A 22,046-nucleotide genomic window follows, 5' to 3' on the forward strand; every position below is an offset into this window, starting at 1 on the left:
CGCCGACGGCAGGCGATTGGCGAAGGCGGTTGCCGCTCTGCCGCCTGCCTCCCCGCTCCCTGCCGGGCGGGCACCCCGGAGTCCCGCCCCGCGCTGCACCGTGGTCTGGGCCTCGCCGCGTCGGGATGAGCCGCGTTTCCCTATGGAGACCAAACGGGCCGAGATCCCCAGCAGCGTCTTGGACGACCTGTGCAGGTACCCTCGGGGCGGGGCCGCTGCCGGGCCCGCCTCACGCCCGCCACCGGCCGGTGCCTCCCCCCGCCTGCCTCCCTCCCGCGGCGGCGGCTTTAGCGGCCCGGTACTTACAGGGTGTAGGGCCGGCGCCGGCCCCCCACCGCCCCGGCCGGGGTCGCTGGGAGCCGCTGGAAGCGCTCCGTGGGCCGGCGGGAGTCCCGGGGGGGAGCGGGGCGGTGTCGGTAGCCCCGCAGTGGCCGGGAGGCGGAAGGAAGGGGCTCGGCGGGGCACCTCCCCGTGCCTGCCTCCCGCGGGTCTCGGGGGCCCCGGCGCTGCCCCCGGCGGAGGCCGCCCGGTGGGGCGGGGGGCGGCCCGGCTACTCGCTCGGTGTCCCCGGCGCCCTCCTCGGGGCTGGGGCAGCGCTGAGCCGGCGGCGGGAGGGAAGCGGGGTATGCAAGAAAAGGTAGAATGCGGCTTAAGGGCTTTCGGCGGCTCTGGCCGTTGGGCCGAAGAACATAAAACCGCGCTGGCTGTGCCTGCGCGGTTGAACGGGGAGTTAGAAGTGCAGGGCTGATGTGACGTGTGCAGTGATGGATCGGTGGGATACTTGACGTTCGGAAGTCTGGTTTCACTTAGAAGGGGTGACAGTAAGTCCCTTCTGGTGATTTACCTCTGCTGGAAGAGAGTGTTTCAGTGAGGCGGAAAAGGAAGAGCCAGAGGAACACACTTCAGCCAGAAACTGTCCTTTCGCGCTTGCCAGTCCTTTCAGAGTGAACTGGTCAGCTTTTCTTATCCCAAAGGCCGCGCATATAAATTTTCATGAAATATGGATTCTGTTTTCTTGGGGAGGGGGGCGGTGCTTTTTCCCCCTTATGTTCTCAACCTCTGATCGTCAGTACCTGGAGAGTGCTAGAATATCTGTCAGACTTCTACACTTTGGACAGGAATATTTTCCTTTGTCCTGAAGCAAAACGCCTGGATTGTCTGCAGGAAGCTCCTAGTTAAAAGTTTGTTAGGCAGGAGGTGCCACTCTCAGTGCTTCTTGCTGCATCTGCCATTTTACCTGCCTGGTACACTTCCGTACAACAGAAGGACCACTCTGAGCTGATGTTAATTCCATCAACATAATGCATTGCTGAATTAAAATGTGTTTGGATTTTATGTTAAACTGACCCACTTTCTTCAGATTCCTCACAGGGGCTCCTGTCTAGGCAGAAGCTCAGGGAGGTTCCACACAGAGGCTCATGTGTAGGTCCTCAGATCACTTGCAGCTGTTCCAACTAATCCAGCCAATTAGTCTAAATAATAATTCTGCTGTAGGGGCAGCTGTAGCTGTTTTAATGCCTGCAGGTAATTCTCATGGCTGTCACTAGCTCCAAAGGCATACAAAAGTGTCTTAGCTGGTATCTTAATTTTGTATGTCTTGAGGGGAGGGTGTGGTGGTTCTTTTTGTTTGTTTTTGTTGAGCCTGATAGGTTACAAAAACATGAATTACTGCTGGGTCACCTTTACCATATCAATTATTTTATTTTTGCAATGGTGGGTTAAAGCTTCCAAGGCTTTAGGGACTGTGCGGGGTGACTGGATTTCTTTTTTAGTAATCAGTTTTGATCTTACATTGATAAATACTGTTCAATTGTATAGTTAATTGGGCTAAGACTCTGATATTAACCTTCATGTTTTTCCACAGTATGAGCAGTGGAATATATAATAATTTCATATAGGTTACAGCTAAGTTTAAATGTGGAATTTTTAGTGCATGTTGCTAAAGATTCTCTTGCATGTTGGTTTTATTAAATCAAATACATTGGCTGAAGGGCTCTCAGGCCTGGGTTTTGTTTGTCCTGTGGAGATCAACATATAAAGTTACCCGGTGTAATGGTTATGTTCAGAGTCAGATGTTCATAGCTGGCTCTACAGAATCTAATATGGAAATGGTATAGCGCTGAAACCTGTGCTAGAGAATCAGTATAAGCTAGCTCTTAAAAAGCAAAGCAAACCCCCTAACTTTTTCCAACAGTATAAAATAACAAGTAGGCTTTTATATTCAGCTATAGACATCTGTGTGAGAATTGAGTATAAATTATAATGGTAGTGGTGATTATCATTAAATGCTTTCATTGCAAAACCGTTCTCCTAAGGATAACAAAAATAATGTTAAAAACACTAGTCTAATGCACTTCCATTTAACGTTTTTTGTTGTGGTGTTTTTTTCTCCAGCTGTCAGTTTTTCCCTGCTGGTAAACTAAGAGACTCCTACATTTAGAATTTGTATTCAGAGAATAAAATGTTACACCTCCATTCTTATTCAGAGAGTAATATGTTACTGCCAGCATGTGAAAACAAGTTGAAAACTGAAGCTAGGTATATAATGTCTTCAAACATTTGTTGAGTTCCTAGGCTGTTTTTAATCACACAATGCAGGATACAATTTATTCTAGTTCTGGTAAGTTATTGTGTGTTTAAGCTTCAGGAGCAGGACTGCTCTGACCCATTCTGTTACATAGCAAGTCAGAGGTATCCACATAAGTTTTTTTTGTCGTGCTGTCTTGTGCTACTGAGTTGTTCTTTACTGAACACATAAGTGGAGGCACACAGTCTTAATGTAGGATTTGGGGCTTCTTAGTGCTCTTTCTCCTGTAAGCAAGTGCTGTTACCCTATTGTTTGACTTCAGGACCATGGTGGGTTAACTTTGGCCAGCAGCCAGATGTTCACCCAGCTGCTCATTCCCCCTCTTCAACAGGATGGGGGAGAATGTGAGATGGAAAAGCTTGTGGCTTAGGATGAGACAGGAAGGTTACCAGTTACCATCATGGGCAAAACACACTTGACTTGGGGGAAAATTTAGTTTATTGCCAATGAAAACAGATTTGGGTAGAAAGAAAGACAAAATTTAAACAACACCTTCCCCTACATCCCTGCTTTTTCCAGGTTCAACTTCATCCCTTCATTCTTGACTCCTCTACCTCCTCCACCCTGAGCAGTGCAGGGGGTTGGGGAACGGGGGTTGTGGTCTGTCCATGTCTCTGCTGCTCCTTCCATGTCATGCTTTGCCCCTGCTCAGCATGGGGTCAGTCCTATGGGCTGGAGTTCCTTCAGGAAATATCCATCTGCTCTGGCATGGTATCTTCCACATACTAGGCTGTTGTGTGGACATCTGCTCTGCCATGGAGCACCTGCCCTCCCTCCTTCTCCTACCTTGATGTATGCACTACTGTTTCACACTCTTTCTCTTTTCCTCTACCTGCCTGGGTCTTTTGTCCTTTCTTAAATTTGCTTTCCTAGAGGTGCCACCATCTTGGCTGCTGGGTTCAGCTGTGCCCTGTGGTGGGTCTGTTGGAGCCAGCCATGTCTAGCATGGGGCAGCCCTGGCCTCTTCTCAACAGAGGCCATCCTGCAGCCCCCCACTGCCAGCACTGGGCACCTGTACCTAGTACAACCTAGAGATTCCTGTTGTTAGCACTTCAGTCACTAAGTAACTTAGGAATTAACTTTCTGATTAATTAGTAGTGTTCTAATTGACTTGGCACTTGTTACTCTTAAGTCTAATGCTGGCATGTTCTTACTCCTGCTGGGTACTACCTCTACATATTTTATCTTGTTTTACCTTTAATCTACAGCAACTTTGTAATGGCTATTTTCAGCAGTAATAGAGCCTTCAAAAAGAAAGGAGCAGTTGGGAGGTGGTATTGCCAAATGAAAAATGGCAAGTGGGAAAATATTGTTGAAATTAATAAGGTTACTGATGTAAGGGAGAATGCTTTTTTTAAGGCTACCTGGTCAAGAACCTTTTTCAGTATGAAAGCAGGATAATAAGAAAAGGAGGAAGCCATAAACAAAATGTACAGGGACACAAATCTGAGGGAGGAGCCATAATGGGGCTGTGATGAGAACCAGACCTGACCGTTCACTCCAGCAAGTTTGAGTGGGGATCTGCTCCTGGGAAACTGAGGGAAAAGGGGGAAAATTGGAATCAAAAATATACAGACATAGACCTAAGAAAGCAAAAGTGGAGACAATAGCAAGTAACAAACCTGCCAGTCACTAACTGGTGGGCTATCAAGAAACCGCAGGCACCACTTCCAGGAGGATCAGCCTGGCCTTTGCATCTGATAGGGCAGTAAACAGGGTTGGGAGGGGTGCGGCAAGGGAAGGGGAGCCGGGCAGGGGGCAAAGCTGGGGTAGGCACAAAGAGGTGTAAGAGGGGCTGGCTGTGTGTAAAGCTGGGCCGGTCAGTATGCTTCTCTGGCTGAGATTTTTGCCCGATTGCCAGAGTCTGTCCTATTTTTGTACATTTTCTTATTAAATTTTTTCTTAGTTTTCTCTCTGCATAATCTTGCTCTCTACCCCATGTACATGTGTGCCAGCTACTAATAAGAGCTGTGTAGGTGGGTGGACAGTGTGTCAGCTGCTGGAGCAAGGGGGCATGTCTCAGTGCCAGCTGCTCCCATGGGTGGGGGTCTTGGCTTCCAGCCTCTGGGTGGGAAAAGTGAATGTCCTGAAAACTAGCCATGGTGGGGGAATTGTGTGAGTGAGGGGTAGAGCACTGGTGGCTGGAGCAGGACTGTGGGTTACAGCCCGAGTGCCTGGTGCCAGCTGGTGGGTGAATGAGTGTCTTTATCTTCCCCAAACCTGTTATGCACAAGGACTCACTAGCAAACTTCAAGCTAGATTAACTGGCAAGGCATGAACCTTTGTGAAGGGTATGAGGGCCTGGGATCTGGGTAGGTGTATTGGGTGGACAGAGGGAGCCATGCTGATACTTGAGGGACCAGTGAATGTGCACGTAGTTGTGAACTTGGAGAGTGTGAAGTGTGTGCCCACACTAGCGACCTGCCTCTGCCAGCTGAAGAAAAGGGGACTTGACTTTCTGTGCTTGTTTTGTGTGTGTCCTGTATGTAGGTGCTGTTGAAGGCAGCACCTTCTCTGTGGCAGGCTGTGCGACCAGCTGCGTTAGCATCCTGTGTGTGTCCCTTTGGCAAGTTCAAATGGTAGCAAAGCCCAGCATATGTATCTGAGGGAAAGTGGCAACCGTGTCCCTCAGTGGGGCGCCAGGCTGGGCTCCAACGGCCAGGCAGGAGAGGCATCCACTTTTGACATCCCTTAGCAATTCATACTTGTAAAATTTTAAGTAAAGATGTTGTAAGTATTTCTGGTCCTGGCAATGATATTATGCACTTTTGGAATTTAGCTGATTTCAATGCTCAGGAGTTGAATGTAAAAATATCCATCAGAAGGTTTAAGTTCAGTGGGGTGGATGACCTTAAATTTACAAAAAGTAAATTATTTTACTCTTGATCTCACAAATAAGTAAAGCTTCTTCTGCTTAAGTTAAATAAGCTATCACACAGTGCTACTTTACACTTACATCTCTGGTTCTGGCTCACATTTTGAGCCAGTATCTGAGCTAAAGCAGGAAGCAGACTTGAAAAATAAACCAATTGCTCATGTTCTATTTCAGACTGAGAAAATTAATAGGTACATATTGAATTTTAAAGTCTACATAAATTGTTTACTGTGGTTTTAAGTGAAAATGCGTAGCCATATTTAACTTGTGTCCAGAAGAAAATGCATTGACATCTGTTAACCAGGGTTTGCAGATGTTCTTTACCGGACATGTAAAATGCTTTCATTCTTGTAATACAGCCATTTATGTAGGATGGTCTTGCCCTCCCTGTTTTCACAGCAGTTAATTTACTTAGTTTATTGTAATTGACTTTTGTGAAAGATCCATTCTCTTTCTTGACTTTAAAAGTTGTGTTTTACTTCGATGTGAAAACCTTTTGCTGTCCGGACCACCAGGAGGAAAGATCTGGAATTCCATTGTTGCAATGCATTTCTGTTAGATTTATTTAAATCAATAGATTTGGCTAATCTTGTTCTTCTTTCTTTCCCGTCAGCCGATTTATTTTGCACATTCCAAGTGAAGAGAGAGACAATGCAATCAGAGTATGTTTTCAGATCGAACTTGCCCATTGGTTTTACTTGGATTTCTACGTGCAAAACACACCAGGATTACCTCAGTGTGGGCTAAGAGACTTTGCTAAAGCTGATATCCTTTTTATTACTGTGATTGAGTCACAGTGGACAAAGTGCAAACTGAATATTATTAACAAAATTTTGTACTTGCGGCAAGAAAATGTCAGTTTGTGTGTTGGTGATTTAAAGTTACTATTGCTAGGTATGTGATTTTTATCTGTTCATTGCTTCTGGAATTTTGTGGCATCAACAAAAGAGATGTTTCTCAAACTGCTCAAGAGCTATAGAAAACAGGTAATTTCTGATCTTTGAGGATTTTTCCTCATGGCTGCACTTAAGCAGAGTAGGTAGGTTTCAAAGATGAGCTGCTGGAGCTCTTAATGGTGTTTGTCTCCTTAACTGAATCGCTTTCCAAGTAAGTAGTGACACAAATGTTAACATAGCTGAAGGTGGTATGTGTTTCCCCATGGGCAGTGGTATGTATTTGTTGGAAGTACTGAGAATTGCCCCTAGAACAGTTCTGTTGGTAGGGGAGAGGATGCATCTTTACTGAATTCATATGGTAGGCCTCTGTTTTCTTCATTGCTTACAAGGGCCTCTGGAACGTGCACTATCTAGTCCTGCTGGACTTGATGTGGGATTGGAGTGTTGCTTCTAACTGTTATGATATGTTATCTATGGTTTCACTAAACAACGTACTTCTCTCCTAGTTAACACTTTGAAACACTACAGCTTTTATTTTAACAATGAACTGTAAACATATGATAAGCTTCTGTTGCCTAATACTATGCAGTTTTTCATTTTATCTTAGACACAGTTTTAATTATATGTATGTTTTGAAACAACAGAATTCTTCTAGTAATTGTAGGCAGTGCAGGAAAAAGCCAGTGTAATAGCTGTTATTTGTTCATTACATCTGTCCTTCTCCAGCTCATGTTTGCCAGAAATATTCGTTCTGTTGGTGTGTCATATTTTTAATACTCTGCTGTGGAATATTTTTGTTGGTAGTATAATTTTACATGTAATATATAATATTAAAACTTTTATGAAGGACTTGTAGATTTGGTTTCAAAGTTTTAGAGTTATAAAGATTTTTCATGTTTTCTCTGTATGGTGAGTTTTGGTAAAGTGTATTAGAATTTAGATCTCTAACTTGATGCCATTAAAATTTTTCTGCATAGTAAATACTTAAGTACAGATTCTCTACTGTAGTCTAAAAAATGATTGTGGGAAAAATTTATCTCTGCTTACTTCAAGCAGGAGATTAAATAAATTGTATTTTTGTCTCACTTCAAAATGAAAAATTACTTCGAATATCTATTTTTAACACATATGTGGATACTTTTTTCTTCAAAATTTGGGGGGACCTTCCTTCAAACAAGCAGCCTTGCTTGTTTTTTAAATTGGCTTCCTTGTATTAGAATTATCAAATTAGTTGATGCTTTCTGACATTCAGAGTTTGTTAACAGATTATTAATAATATTTTTTACTTTCAAGAGACTATATCTTGAAAGCACTTAGGGGAGAGAGTGTGGTTATTGTAAATGTTGAGTAGTTGAGTAGTACCTTTTGTATGTCTGTGTGTGACCTGAAATTGGATGCTTAAGCTTATCTTCCTTAACATGCAGCTGTACTTTTCAATCACTGCCCTTTTTTACTGCCTCAAGGTGAAGATGTACACAAGGTTTTAGATGAGTGGAAAGAATACAAAATGGGAGTGCCAACCTATGGTGCAATTATTCTTGATGAAACACTTGAAAATGTAAGTATGGAAATAGTTGTGAAGGGCTAGAGGGAAGGATGGAATATGATGGCAGAAGTAATTTTTTTGTTGTTTCTGTTTTTCATCTGGAGAAAAAAGTGCTTTGGATTCACAAAGACCTGACAGTTACTTGACACTGTTGTGTATGTACGGAAATATAATACGGGAGACAATAAACACTTCTGCTTGATTTCCTCTTAGTTTGGTCTTGCGTGATCCCATTTAAAAATTTAGCAGTTCTTGCTAGAACACAGAAAACCTAATGGGTTCCTTCCTTCTTCTTTTTGGAGAACCAGGGGATGACGAAGGGAAGACATGTAATACAAATTGTTTAACATAGTGGGTGTTTGACAGTTGTGTTCCTTTGTATTTTGCAGGTTCTTATGGTTCAGGGCTATTTAGCAAAGTCTGGTTGGGGATTTCCAAAAGGGAAAGTAAATAAAGAAGAGGCTCCTCATGACTGTGCTGCTAGAGAGGTAAGTCATATTTGATACCCTTAAATTTAAGCTAAGAAGTTAGATTTTGCTGAGAACAGGATATATGTGTTAGATGAAAAGAGAGTTTACTTAGGTACCTCTCTACTGAAATCAGGTAAATAAATAGCCTATTCTTGCAGGAGTCTTCTGCTGCAGCTTTTAGTGTATTTCTAAGTTCAAGTGATAATCAAGGGTGTGGTTATATGATTAAAATTGCTCTTTGATGTTCTTAATTGTTTTGTACTAATTTGCTAAGTTAAGCGAGTACTATTTTTAAAGTTCTACTGAACTATCAATTTACTTCTAAGTGTTATTTGTGGTGCTTGGGAAATCTTATGTACTTTGTGGCTTTTAGAATATTAATTTCAAGGACTACCATAACTGTAAAAAGGTAGAAGAATGGGAATTTAGCGGGTGTACACTGGCCTCTGTAAAGAGGTTAAAGAGTTAAGTGGGAGGTTGTAGAACGTTATGTAAAAATTTTGAAGAACTTTACACTTCTATTTTTTCAGTGATGCAGGAACAAGGATCAATGTATTTGGCAAGTAAAATCTGAAAAATAAAATAATTTGTGGGATTTATTACTGCTGGAGACTTAGATATATAACGAAGCTACTTATTAAAAATAGCCTGTAAAAGAATATTACTGATATAAACTCAATGTTGATGTAACATAATACGTCCAGAATTTTTGCGAGAAAATTAAGACAAGGGGAAGTAGTAAGTTGCATTAGTTTTCTTCATGGTTGGACTGAATCTGTATCTGAGAAATAACAGATTTTTTTTAAAAATGTACATGTCAAAGATGTAGGAATGAAATTCCTTATTTCTGATTTCTTGATGGTGGCTTCTGTACCACTGGTATGTTTAATATGGACTTGGAAAAGTAAAATATGGTGTTAATCTTAACAGTGCACTATTACGCAGTGGACACACATGAAATACACTTTCATGTTAGCAGGTACTGGTCTGAGTGTAGAACATTATTTATATAGTATGAAATGACTTGCCAAAAAGTGAAACACCTGAGCCACAGATGCAGTGTGCTGTCATTGCAGAACTCAAGGGCTGGGGATGGATGAGCAGAGACTTGACAAGGTTAACTTGATGATTCAATGCATGCCTCTTTCCCTTTACCCCATAAATAACTTGTTCAGTTAAACTTTTACTGGTCGCGTCCTTTTGGGCTTGGTCTAAAGGACTGAACTGAAGGGAAAGAAGACCATAAAAACATATAGACAACAACATAGTGGACAGGACAAACTAGGCGTAACTGCTTCAGGAAGGAATGACATGAAGTATGACTTCCTCTTTACTTCAAGTTACATTAACAAAAGCATTAAAGTGGGCACAGTTATACTGGGAAAAAAAATCTTCTTCTGACAGTGTTTTTAATTTGGAGAGTTGATTTAGATTACACTAGTGAACAAGGTAGATTGTCACTGTGGATCAAGTGGCAAATTCTTCAAGGCTTGCATGTGGCCAAAAATTGAGATGTCTGTAATATATGTGCTTGAATCTTTTGACTGCTTTTACTGGAGTCAACACAGGTCTAAAACCGTAAACTGCATTTGTGTAAAGTCTAATTGAGGAGGTCTTCACTGGGCAGGGCCTACATAGTTCAGTAGTATTTCAGAAGCTGATGAGGGCTAAACCATGCTAAATGGATGATTCTCTTGGTAAAAGGAGTTTCTACAATTAATTCACTTAAATCATCTGGAAAGATCATTTAGGAAGGGAAAACACTGGTGTTAGTAGTAAGAGTAATTATGGAGGAAAAGGATATCTTCTCTTAATTGAGACAGTGTGTGGCAGGGGGAAAAAACACACCCAAAACCACCCTAAACTTCTGTTCTTGATGTAGTTAGATGGGAAGATGGCTTGCTTTTTATTTGATATAAGAGGGGTTGTATGTGGTAATTTGATGACTAAATGGTCAGTTATTTGCTTTGTATTAAACACTTCTGTTTCATATTTGTGCTTAATTTCCTCTGCATTTTCAAAAATGGAACTTACAAGCATTTTGCTGATATAAATATTGGTATTTTGCTTAACATATATTGATTATTTTCTGTTATTATAATTAATTTTCATTATTTACTCACAGGAGATGGAGTTGGAGAAGAGATTTTACTAAAGAACCTGTCCCTTTTTTTTAAATTATGAATCTGGTCTTTAAAAAATTTAACTGAGGACTTCTGCCTTTGGATTTTTGGCTGTGGGATAGAATAGTCCGGGGTTAATATCCGGTTCTATGAGTGATTGTTTATAAGCATGTTCTGCTGTCTGGGCAGAAACATTTTGGACATTGGTATCAATCCTGCATGTTTTCTGAGTAACTGTATTTCTTCCTTTGGAGAATTTGAGGACTAGGAAGTTTCTAGAAATGAGTATTTACTTAGCAAGCTTAGAGGCATGATCTGATTTAAGCTATTAGGTGTTTGACATCTTATGTTATAAACCTTGTATATTTGAGAATGTTGTCAAGAATAAATATTTTGAAGTAAATCTTTGAGCAACCTGATCTAGTGAAAGATGTCCCTACCTGTGGCAGTGGGGTTGGACTACAGATGATCTTTGAACGTCCCTTTGAACGTCCCAACCCAAACCCTTCTGTGAATCTGATTCTTCACTGCAAGACCATAAAATATGCAAAGAAAATATTTTTTAAATATCATTGTCTTTCTGGTAATCTCCAGCAGGTATAACAGTCCTACTTTTTTTCTTTAGAGTAGCTGACAATGCAGTTTTAAGTTTGTCAGTGTGAATGTGCAGTTTGAATTTTGCAGTAGTTTTGCTACCCCATTGCTGGGTTTTGTTATGAATGTTAAAAATGATTATATGTATTGGGGTAGAAGGTTCATGAATAGAAGGATTGTTGAAAGAGGAAAAAAATTGAGGTGCAAGTAAGTCTTGCTAGAATTTATTATTTGGGAAATATAAACATCTTCAATTTTGCTGTGAATAGATTTCCCTACATCCAGCAGCATGGAGGAGCAGTTAGAGACTCCTAATCCATAATTTGCTACATGAAGTTGTAATAGAGTTGTTTCAGTTTTTAATAGAGGTCTGTCTGTCTTAGAAATGTAAAGCACATAGACTCTTAAGATACTTTTCTATTATTGAGCTTATATCTTTGTGTAAAGGCTTATTTTTCTCAGCAGTGGCCTGCTTTCATGGATAGATCTGAAAAACAGTCATTCCTTCCCTTGTGGTGATAGGTTCTGAAAGGATAAATCTGAATACACACACTGATTTCATCTATATACTTCTCAGGTGTTTGAAGAAACTGGGTTTGACATAAAAGATTATATCTGCAAAGAAGAATACATTGAGCTGCGAATTAATGATCAGTTAGCACGACTGTACATTATTCCAGGAGTTCCCAGGAACACAAAATTCAACCCCAAAACTAGAAGGGAAATTCGGGTACGTGTTATTGTGTTTCAATGGGGAGGAACCTTGTTGCGGAGCTTGATTTTTAAAGCTAATGGTCTGTAAAATAATGAAACTACGAGGCATGGTGAATACCTCAAATACTGGGTACCAATGGCATCTCTGCACTGTAGGGTCTTGTCTTGTCAACTTTTTGAACTCTTCTGCAAAGACTGATTCTTGACCATCTGCTCAGTGCTTTCATGATTAGTGGAGACAATATTAGGACATACTGTCAAACTGAAATTCTCCCATTAGGTGGTCTGTGTTCATTCAATGTTATTCCTAGTTATATCTACATATATAAATATATATTCTTCTGAAAGTGTAATTATTGTGATATACAAAAGCCTACATATCAGAGAGAGAGACTACGGATTGTGTTCTCTCTTTCATGGCTAATACTATCCAAACTTAGAGAACAGTGTATTTTAAGGAGGAGGTTGAGAAGGGGACACAAAATGGGAACTATTTTGGATGGTTTGTCTACCATTAGGCTTTTAAAAGGTATTGTTAAAGGGAGATGCAAAGACTCTGGTAGTGGACTTGTTGGAAACTTTGTTCCTGATATCCATAATCCTTGAAGTTTGAAATCTTCCTCATATTGCAGTTCAGCTTAAAACAGCTATCCACATATTTTCATGCAGATGGTGCCACTGAACAGGGCATCTGACTTTCAAAGTAGGAAAAGGTACTTCTGGTTGACTAGACAGGAGTCTTTTAATTTCTTCCATTATAGACCTGTTTTTCAAAATATGAAGTAGAAAAAGATTAACTTTGAGTTTTTTAAAAATGTACAGTAAATACCTGCCTTTGTGTAACAGCAACCACCTGTGTGGGGGTGATGAGTTCGTACAGTGACAGATTTTTGTGTCCCTGCTGAAGCACCATCTTCATCTGATCTAATACAACCAGGCATGCCATTTTGGTATTCCCTGTAGAACTATATTGAAATCCTGTTCAGTTTGTAGCTTCTTTCCATAATATACATCTTATCTGGACCTGGGGTTTTGGGGCTAGGCTCTGCAATAGAAAAGCTCATGTGTGTTGTTCTATACTGTGAGTATTCAGAATTCCTGATTTCATTCCCCGTTCTGCAAAAGTATACCGTTGTAATGGTTAAAACTATAATGTATAAATTATAACACAAATCCTATCCTTTACCCATGACTCTTTCTTCTATAACAAACCCTGAAACTTACTCTGGAAACTAAATCCTCCTCTTTCTAATAATTTTTGAACTAGTATTGTGGTCTAGTTTTGATGGCATTTTAAATAAAAATAGCAAGATTAGTAGCAGCTTTGAAAGTTATTTAAAGCCTCTACCTTTATTTATGGTATTCCGCATGCAGTGGTTTGGTTGGTTTTTGGAACCCTTATTCAGAATTTAGTTGCTGGATAATACCTTTCACATTTTAGGTGCCATATCTTGCAATGAGTATGTGCTGTACCATGTGTAACACTGTAGTTGCAGTCAGAAGAACGACCCCATTGTTGATTAACCTTTTGTGAAACACCCTGTTGTTAATTAAAGCCTTCCATTTTAATTAAGGGAAATAATTGTGGTTGATATGCATTAGTAACATTCTGTAAGGCTACGGTAGTGAGTGTTTTGATTTTTTTCTTGTTTTTCTAGAATATTGAGTGGTTTTCTGTTGACAAATTACCATGCCACAGAAATGACATGACCCCAAAGTCCAAGCTGGGTTTGGCACCTAACAAATTTTTCATGGCAATTCCTTTCATCAGGTATGTTTGAGATGAGGCAAATGCTAGGCCAGTGCCTTTCAGACAACTTTAAAATCTTTAGATTTGTTTTAGTAAGTGGATCTTGTTGCACTTCTTGCTTGCAGGCCATTGAGGGAATGGATTTCCCGAAGGCATGGAGATTCCTCAGGTAGTGACAATGGGTTTTCATCTACAGGGAGTACACCCTCTAAGCCCAACTTGGAAAAAGCTAGGTAAGAACCAGGTCAGTTTAACACCTCTGTATCCTTTCCATAAAACATTGGTCATATAAAGCTGCTTGTCCTTTCTCTTTCTCTGAGTATTTGTGTTCCAGTAATAGAATGGGTTAAAAAAATTGTGGTCATACCTCACAGGACTGTAAATAGTATGAGAAGTTAATTCATTATACACTTTTTTGTAAATTCTCACGTGTCAGAACTGATATTTCTCAAGTCCTGTCTGGGAATCAAAAAAATAGAAGCTAAAACAAGTAGTTAACGTTCAGTGCTTCAAGTTCAATGCTTTTGGCACTTGACGTGTCAAAAGTCCTACTTAAAGTAGGACTGTAAAGTACTATCAGAAGTAGCTAGCTAGATAAAACCTGGGAGGGTCAGTAGGGGAACAAGTGCTGCTTGCTTTTGATTCAGCTGAGCTAAAAGTGAAAGAGCAAACTTTTAAACCTCTAGTCCCAAAGAGAAGGCTGTGCTCCAGTAATTCAAGTCAGGTCAGCACCAACACAGACAGCAACAGGACAAATGCCAACATGGACCTAGCCTGCTCTCTATCCAGAATCTAGGTTTCTTACCAGCAAAGTTGGGTGAATACAGTGAGCATTGTTACAGTTTCCACACTAGGTTACTTAAGCTTGTCTTCCAGGTGGTTCTCAAAGCAGAGAATTCCTTCATATTTCTCTTCTGCTATAAGTAGGTTTGAAGTTGTGTTGTAAACTCTGTTTTCCTGTACTAGATCCAAACTTCGCTGTAGTCAGCAGGTGTTTACAGATGGCTTTTCAGGAGAGCAGTGGGTGAAGCCAAAACAGCCACAGAAGCCATATAATCATCCTGAGATGTCTGAAGCTTTGAAAATAAAGGTAGGTTGTTTCTTAGGCAAACGTATGCATCTGGGCTATTAAATCAGATGTCTTTGCTCATAAGGTTCCTATCTGGAATGAAAATACTGAGTTCTATCACAATAGCATGCAAAAAGAAAAACATGGAGAGAAAAAAAAATCTTGGGGATTCTCAGATTTATCTGACATTAGAGGTTGTGGTTATTAGGTGGTAGCTGTGTTGTTTCAGGTATAGGTAATTACTACTCACCATTTTGCTGTCCTCCATGTACCATTTTGAAGTATTTTGGGTACCATTGGTATATATTAATCAGTGTATGGGAACTCATTGAATTGAATTCACTGTGTAATACAGTGTCTGTATTACACAAGTGCAAGAGAGGCTGAGTAACAGCTGATGACTCTTTGTAACTTGAGCGTATGTTTCATTGATTTTGGACTGTTTCCGTTTGTCTACAAAAGATACTGTTTACATGTTTTGAAGTTATTTGGAGGAAAGTCTTAACTAATAAATAGGGGGTGTTAGTGCAATGATGTTCAATGCTGCCATTTAAACTCTTCTCTTTACTGTATTTTGGACTAAACAGCAGAGTCAGAGCTTGAAGAGCAATGGCAGAAAGCAAAATCAAGACACTTCCAGCCAAAAGAAGCGAACAAATGGAGTCCCCAGTCAATTAGTTAGGCAAAACCATACCTTGGTAAGAAACATGCAGTGGCTGTCTCATTAACAGGTTTCAGTAATGCTTAACAAATGTCCAGGCCAATATTCTGCTAAAAGCAAGTAGAATGCTTATCTATTAAAAGTATGTTTGATCAGAATATTTGTTATGTATTTGTAGATATACCTTCTATACATGTACATCTATAGACAAGCATACTAAACTTCAAACTTTGCAATTTGGAAGTAAGTAATTTTTTAGCAGTTGGAGATTTGTCCCGTTTTAGTAGACAATCTGGGAGCTTTCCAGGTTCCTGTCAGGTAAAAGCCTACTGTAGTGTGTGCCATAAGTCAGTGTAGTACATGTCTTAGTTATTCATGTGTGATATCTTATTGTAAGTGTATAGTTTTGTTATGCAACAATTATATACAAAGTAGTAATGCATATGCTCATTATTTCCCTTCTACCAAAAATGCTGAGATGCAGACTTGACTTGAACACCAGAATCTCATACAATTGTTTAATAAAACCGTAGAACTTCAGCAGTTTTGTAAATTCCAGTATGACATTTTTGGTTTGTAACCTTTTCCGTGCAGTAACTAGTTGCCCTTGTCCCCACCACTTTGCTGGCTGGGAGAAGGTTCACTGAGATCTCTCTGTTTTGTTTTGTTTTTTAATATAATGTCTTTTTTTATACCCTCCCACCCCCAGTGTTCTTTATGGCTCTCCAATTCTACTTCATTGGCTCCTGTGCAGCAGTGAGCCCCATGCAGCCCCAGTTCTTCACGCAGCTCAGCTGCCTTGTCCAGGCTTTTTCTTGTTTACTGGCTGTAAGCTAGATCCTTCCCCTTCTGGCTTGTGGTTACCACCTTCTCTGTTTTTCATGTAGAAGTGCAGAAACCATAAACTCTTGTCTTGTAAAATCCTCACTGTAGCAAGAAAGGATTAGTTGCATTTGGGTCTGAGAGCAGAAGAGTGAAAAGTCAAAGAATTGACTACTTAGAAAAAATTGTATAGAAAAAACTGTAACAGGAATCTGTAAGATCTTGATGAAAACAAGTGGAAAGGCTAATACTCCACGGTTACTTTGTAGACTCTTCACAGACTTTGCTAAATACACCTGTGGTGTTTCATTTGCACTTTCATGATTGTCAGTCTTGAAGTTTAAATATTTCACGTCCCAGTGATAACTTTCCAATACAGTTTGGAGGCCAGGGAGCTCTTTAATTCACACAGAGTGCAAAGGGCCATACTTTTCTCTGTGTTTGTATACCTACAGCACCGTACCTGGGGCTAAAACTTAATTGTTCCCTGGAGAGTTCTAAGTTTGTGTCTCTAATGCATGGTAATTTAATTGGCAGTAGCAGTGTGTTTGCAAATATATTCCCCTTGCTTTTTGGGACGAGCCAATTAAAGAACTGGCTTATGGCTGTGCAACTTTGATTCCACAATGTCATATGCAAGATCTTTACAGCTTAAAACATTTAGAAAACACTCCAGATTTTTCCCTAAAAGCCTGCTTTTTAAAAATGGTTTGACTGTTAAAAGGTTGCATGCTTCCAAAAAACTCAAACTTGAAGCATGCTTACTAGATAAAGTAACATGACAGAATTCATGCTGAGTTAAGTACAATAATTCACACATCAGGTGGTGTTTCAAAGCAAATATCACCAGCATGCCTTTTAGCTGATGCTTAAGCTATACCCCTAGGAAATAGAATGCCCTTTCTGTATAAAGTGTGTAATGTATGGTCATTCTCTTAACCAGAAATGTGAAAAAAGGCTTAATCCAAGAAGACTTCAAGATAACTTTGAAACAGGCAAGTACAGCCTCAATTTTCATCCATTGTCATGTGTTACAGGCTGAAGGCGCTGAATAATGATGGCTGAGGGTTTTTTCCTTGTATGCTAACATACCAGATGTGTCAGATTATATCAGATGGCTGAGTAAAAAGTAACTGAAAGCTGATTTAGGAAAATAACATCTGAGTCAACACAATGTTGGTAACTGAGTGTTGGTTCAAGGCTTTCTGTCCTGCTAGAAATAGCTGCAGTTCATACGGGACTACTCTAGAGAATGCACAGTTATTTACTTACTGCTCAGAAAACAGGGCCTTTCTTACCTCCTTATTAAGAAATAACTTGCAAAACATCACCTGTGGATAAAACTGGCTATTGAAAGTGTTCCCAGATTGTCGGGACTTTTAAGATTTGTTCTAACCACTAGATGACTTGTAAACATGACCAGACATACAGATTTTGTCATAAACTGAATATACATTTGGGGTATGATTTTGTATTTTTATTGATACTCTTATTGACAACTGTGTTTCATACTTGTTTCATGCTTTTTTCTCTTTAAGCAGATGCAGCATATGAGATGTGTTGCTCCACAGAAGACCCACTGCCAGAATATGTAGAGGGACATTCTGCGGCATGCAATGGCCATTACAGATTTGCATTCTCATCAAGAGCTTTCATGAGTTTCAAGTTTGACCATGATGCCATAATGAAAAGTTTTGACCTCTGACAGCAAACTCATAGGAACAAAAGTCAGACTTGCCTGTTGCAATTGAGGGGGTTTCTTATCCAGCCTTACTCTTTCTCAGGAGTTTTTTTTTGTTTGTTTTTCTTTGTTTGTTTTTAAATGCAATGCAGGGACTGGTTGTTTGGAAGGGTTTGTTCTTTGCAGTATGGGAGTGGCATTGTCAAGTGTTGCACTTTAAATGCAGTATAGCCTTTGTCCACAAAAGTACCTTTCCAGTGTTCAGTTCACTTGTTCCTAGCTGTGCATTAGAGGGCATTCTTTTTTCGTTGTTTGGTTTTTTTAACTTGCTGTGTGTTTTGTAGAATGTCATTGACTTAACTGTTGGGGTATACCAGCTTGCTAAACTTTAACTGCTCTGATGTAAATTATTGGACTTGTTAGTCATTATTGTGTAGTACATTGCAATATTATGGCAGTGGCAATGAAACTGATTCTCAGAGGACTATTCTGTCCTAGTGATTTTGAAATCAAGTTGCACATTTCAAACCTAGCCTCAGCCTGTCATCTTTTCTCTGTCCTGGTTGCTTGCCCAAAATACCATCCCTCCTTCACACTGATAGTTTCTGTTGGCTGGTGATCGGTAGTACTTGGGGTCAAATATATAGCATGTTGACTTTTTGTACCTACTCTGCCTCTGTCTTCAGTAAGGATACACAAACTGGGTAGAACTTAGCCATTCAGAGTGTCTAGCTTCAACTCTTATGCACTGTCCCCAGCTGGGTAAAGAAGAAGTTGCAAAAATTTGTGTTATCCCAGTTGCAGCTGCTTTCAAAAAAGAAAAGCTCAAACTTTGTCTGTGAGAGGTTACTTGTGTAGAATTTATCCTGAATGTAAATAAGCCTCTGTAGATCTCACTGAGGAGGAAGGCAGGTGCATGGATAATAGAGTCATTGTGTGACACTAAATGGCTTAATCAGGCTTGCAATAACTATTCTAAGGGTGTCCAGTATTGTATTCTGTGCTGTTGTCCTCAGATCTCTTGTGTAGTGTATGCTCTGTATATATCCAGTAGTATTGAATTGCACTTGCAGTTAGCATTTAAATGATGTAGCCTCAGTCGTTTTCAGCTACAATGCTTTCTTAGTAAAATATCAAAGATTGGGGGGGGGGGGGGGGAGGAGGAACAAAAACAGTAAAAGTTGAGGTGACACTGTTAAATCACCTTCATGATTCAAGTTAAGGGGTTTTGAACACGTGCTTTGCAGTTGAGAAAAATGCACTAATATAATTTGTCACAGCAGCTTGTGGTAGCAACCGTGTTGTCCCAGACTTAAAAATGGACTTTTCTCTAAAATAAAGGTGAGTAATTAACTTCATAGGTTGAATGAACTAAGCCCTTGTCTCATCACAGTGTATGCTCATGCACTGAGTCTTTATGCAACTCGTGTCATCCAAAAACAAAATCCTGGTCTTCCTTCAACCACCCTTCATCTACCCTACTGATCTGTCACCTAGTGTTTTTCCTCAGAAATAGCTTTAGAACTGTCTCCTGGTTTATTTTCCTGCCTAGCACCAGGTGATTTGGGACTGTAATGCTGTAATAATCTTGGTGATAGGAATGCTGGACTTCTGTATCAGTCAACAGGAGAAACAGACTGCAGCATTTCCTCCTTCTGGAGGACAAGAGTCCTGAGAGCCTTGTCTTTCAAGACCAGATTGTGAAATAGCTGAATCTAGCTTTGTTTCACTTTTGTTTGGAGAGAATAATAATTAAAATACGAAAAATATGTATCCAAAGGCTGTTCAAAACAGTAAATGCTGAAGAACAGTAATTGAGAAGGTAGGATAATCCTAGAGGAGGTTATGTTATTCAGCTTCAGGTGAAAACTTATCTTTAGTTAATTCTTTAGTGCAAGTAGTCGATTTCCCAGCAAAAGTGCCTTTGCTCATGGTGAGGCAGAAAGTTTGTATTCGTATTCTGAGGCTGCTACTGCCTGTGGAGTTGACAAGACTCTCCTAAGGCATGATTAAATATCAGGCTGTGGAAATCTTTAAGTAAGTTGACTTTTCAGATAAATTACAGTTATATTTAATCTAGTGCTCTGTGAAATAATGGGGATGTTGATGAAACAATGAACTTGGAACTTCTGTCAACTGTTTGGGAAACCATGTCCCAGACAGAGGAAGTCCTTAGAATGAAGCAAGTTCTATTCATAGGACACATTCACTGGGTCATTTTTTCTTCTTAGTGAAAGGTTGGTTCAGTGTAAGATAAAAATGGGTTGCTTCATTAAGCAACCTAAAGTGGGGCTTATACATATGTCATGATTTAGTAAATCTAGCCTTAATGTGCATTGCAAATAAATGTGATAAATATGCAATAACTTACTTCTTTGTATAAGGGTACTATTTCTTGTAGTAGCATTGCTTTCTGCTTTCTCAGTAATGTTTCTAAAACAATGTAAGTAAGTGTGGTGGCATGTGATCTACCTTATGGGTTCCAACATGTCCTGCGCTGTGAACATTTTGAATTCTTTACTATTGTTTATGTTCTTATTTCACAATCCTTGTATAAATAAGTAATTTCTAAGTTTAGAAATACAGTTTACATTATCTTCTGTAAAACAGTGAAGAAATAACAAGTGAGTTTTTATTTTATGGGAGCTAGACACAAATAAGTAACTGTTTGCATGTCAGACTTTAGTGCTGAAGTCAAGATACTTGAAAAACAAATATTGCTCAATTTGGGAATGCTTGCCTGTAAGGGGTTATTCAGATTATGAATGCTCATTCAATGTTTTTGAAATTAAAAAACTTGCAGAATAAACAAATGTTTAACAAAAACTACAAATGTGTGGGTGCTGGGAACCTAGTACTAGTTTGCGGTTTATAGTACTACATAAACTCCCTGTTTTAGTGTGAGATTTTTAGCACCTCTCCTTCACAGAATGCTCTAAACTTTGAACTTGAACTGAAGAGTGATCTGCCAAATCCAATGACCTATTCTCTGCTGAAATGCTATTAACTTCAACCCCTTGATGTACATGCATGCTTTTGAAAGTAGCTGTGTCTCATGTAGTTTGAAGTCTGGAAACAGTGGTACTGGGAAGAAGAGGGGAAATAGCTTTATTTATTGCACAATAAAAGTATTTTTTTAACATGATGTAAATTCTTTAGACCAAACTTGCATAAATAGCTTCTAATAAAACTTTGGGCCTAGTCACTGTTCCAGGCTTCTGTACTGTGCTCCAACCTTCCTGGTTTAATTTGGTGATTTGAGAACAATACTGGGTCTTTCCTTCACCTACCTGTGGCTGTAATAAATGTAACAATTCCTTTTGAAAACAAGGCAGGCTTTGGGTCTGGCTATTCCTAACAGACTTCTTCTCAGATTGTAATTTCAGATAAGAAATTATTTTTTTCAAACATCTACTTACTGTAGTAGAGTTGCTTTTGTTGATTTGCAGTTTGAAGAGGCACTTACGTCATTGTGGTATGAAGAGCAAAAGTCTACATTAAGACTCCAAGCTCTAATATCCTGCGGTGCAAGATGTTGCTGCTGCTCCATGAGTGACCAGCTGTCCAGTTGTTGGGTCAGTGGGCTGTTTAATCTTCAGCTACCTGTTTTTTATAAACTCTCAGCAAGAGGGTTTTTTTCAGACGTAGTCAGGTGCCTTTATCTTTTAAATTAGGAGGTTGTACTCTAAATGTGTTAGGAAGCTCAAAATCATTGAGAACTAGTAGAATAGCCTCTTGCTGATTTAAAATCAGTTTATTTACAGAAATTAAGTCTTGCACTGTAAATGTTAAATAATCTGGTGCTTATACATGACTTCATAATTTCAGATTGTTTTTGTTACAGAATTCCAGCTTTTGAAGCAAAGTTATTTAAGATCTGTTAAACTTCTACAAACTAACTAAAGGTGCTTTTACAGTAAATTAGGCTTGGAAATGTCACTACTCCTGCATAATAGGTTTTTGTTCTTATGCATTTATAGCAATAGTATAGTTCAAGAATGAAAGTAGGCTAAATGCTAGTATTTGCACTGTTCTTAATCCTGTAATAAGCATTGATGCAGTAGGATTTGTGCTGTGTGTGCATTTCACTGTTTCAAGTAGATCCTGAACTTAGAAGGAGGACAACATATGTAGCAATTAATTGGCCATATTCAAGATCATACAAGAAGGAAGATTTCTGGATTAGTAGTAGTACATTAAAACTTTCATTGAAAATATTCAGTTAAGCTGGACTTAACTTCTTGTATAGATTTCAGCT

The 22,046-nt window shown here is 39.6% G+C and overlaps 1 protein-coding gene across 2 annotated transcripts; it reads left to right on the top strand.

Annotated features, from left to right (window-relative positions):
- The first annotated feature begins 41 nt into the window (after positions 1–41).
- Positions 42–21,725, top strand: DCP2 (decapping mRNA 2). Of its 2 annotated transcripts, none has more exons than XM_064438853.1 (11): positions 42–195; positions 6,076–6,227; positions 7,789–7,916; positions 8,294–8,392; positions 11,669–11,821; positions 13,464–13,576; positions 13,681–13,788; positions 14,522–14,645; positions 15,212–15,322; positions 17,051–17,102; positions 17,646–21,725. In XM_064438853.1, the coding sequence occupies exons 1-11, from the start codon at positions 143–145 to the stop codon at positions 17,810–17,812; spliced, it is 1,260 nt and encodes a 419-aa protein (XP_064294923.1). In that variant the 5' UTR covers positions 42–142; the 3' UTR covers positions 17,813–21,725. The 2 variants fall into 2 exon arrangements, with proteins under 2 accessions (XP_064294923.1, XP_064294924.1); XM_064438854.1 differs by having other exon boundaries at positions 17,649–21,725.
- The last annotated feature ends 321 nt before the right edge of the window (positions 21,726–22,046 follow it).

This window comes from Phalacrocorax carbo, chromosome Z (genome assembly GCF_963921805.1).
Source record: "Phalacrocorax carbo chromosome Z, bPhaCar2.1, whole genome shotgun sequence".
NCBI classification, from domain to species: Eukaryota; Metazoa; Chordata; class Aves; order Suliformes; family Phalacrocoracidae; genus Phalacrocorax; species Phalacrocorax carbo.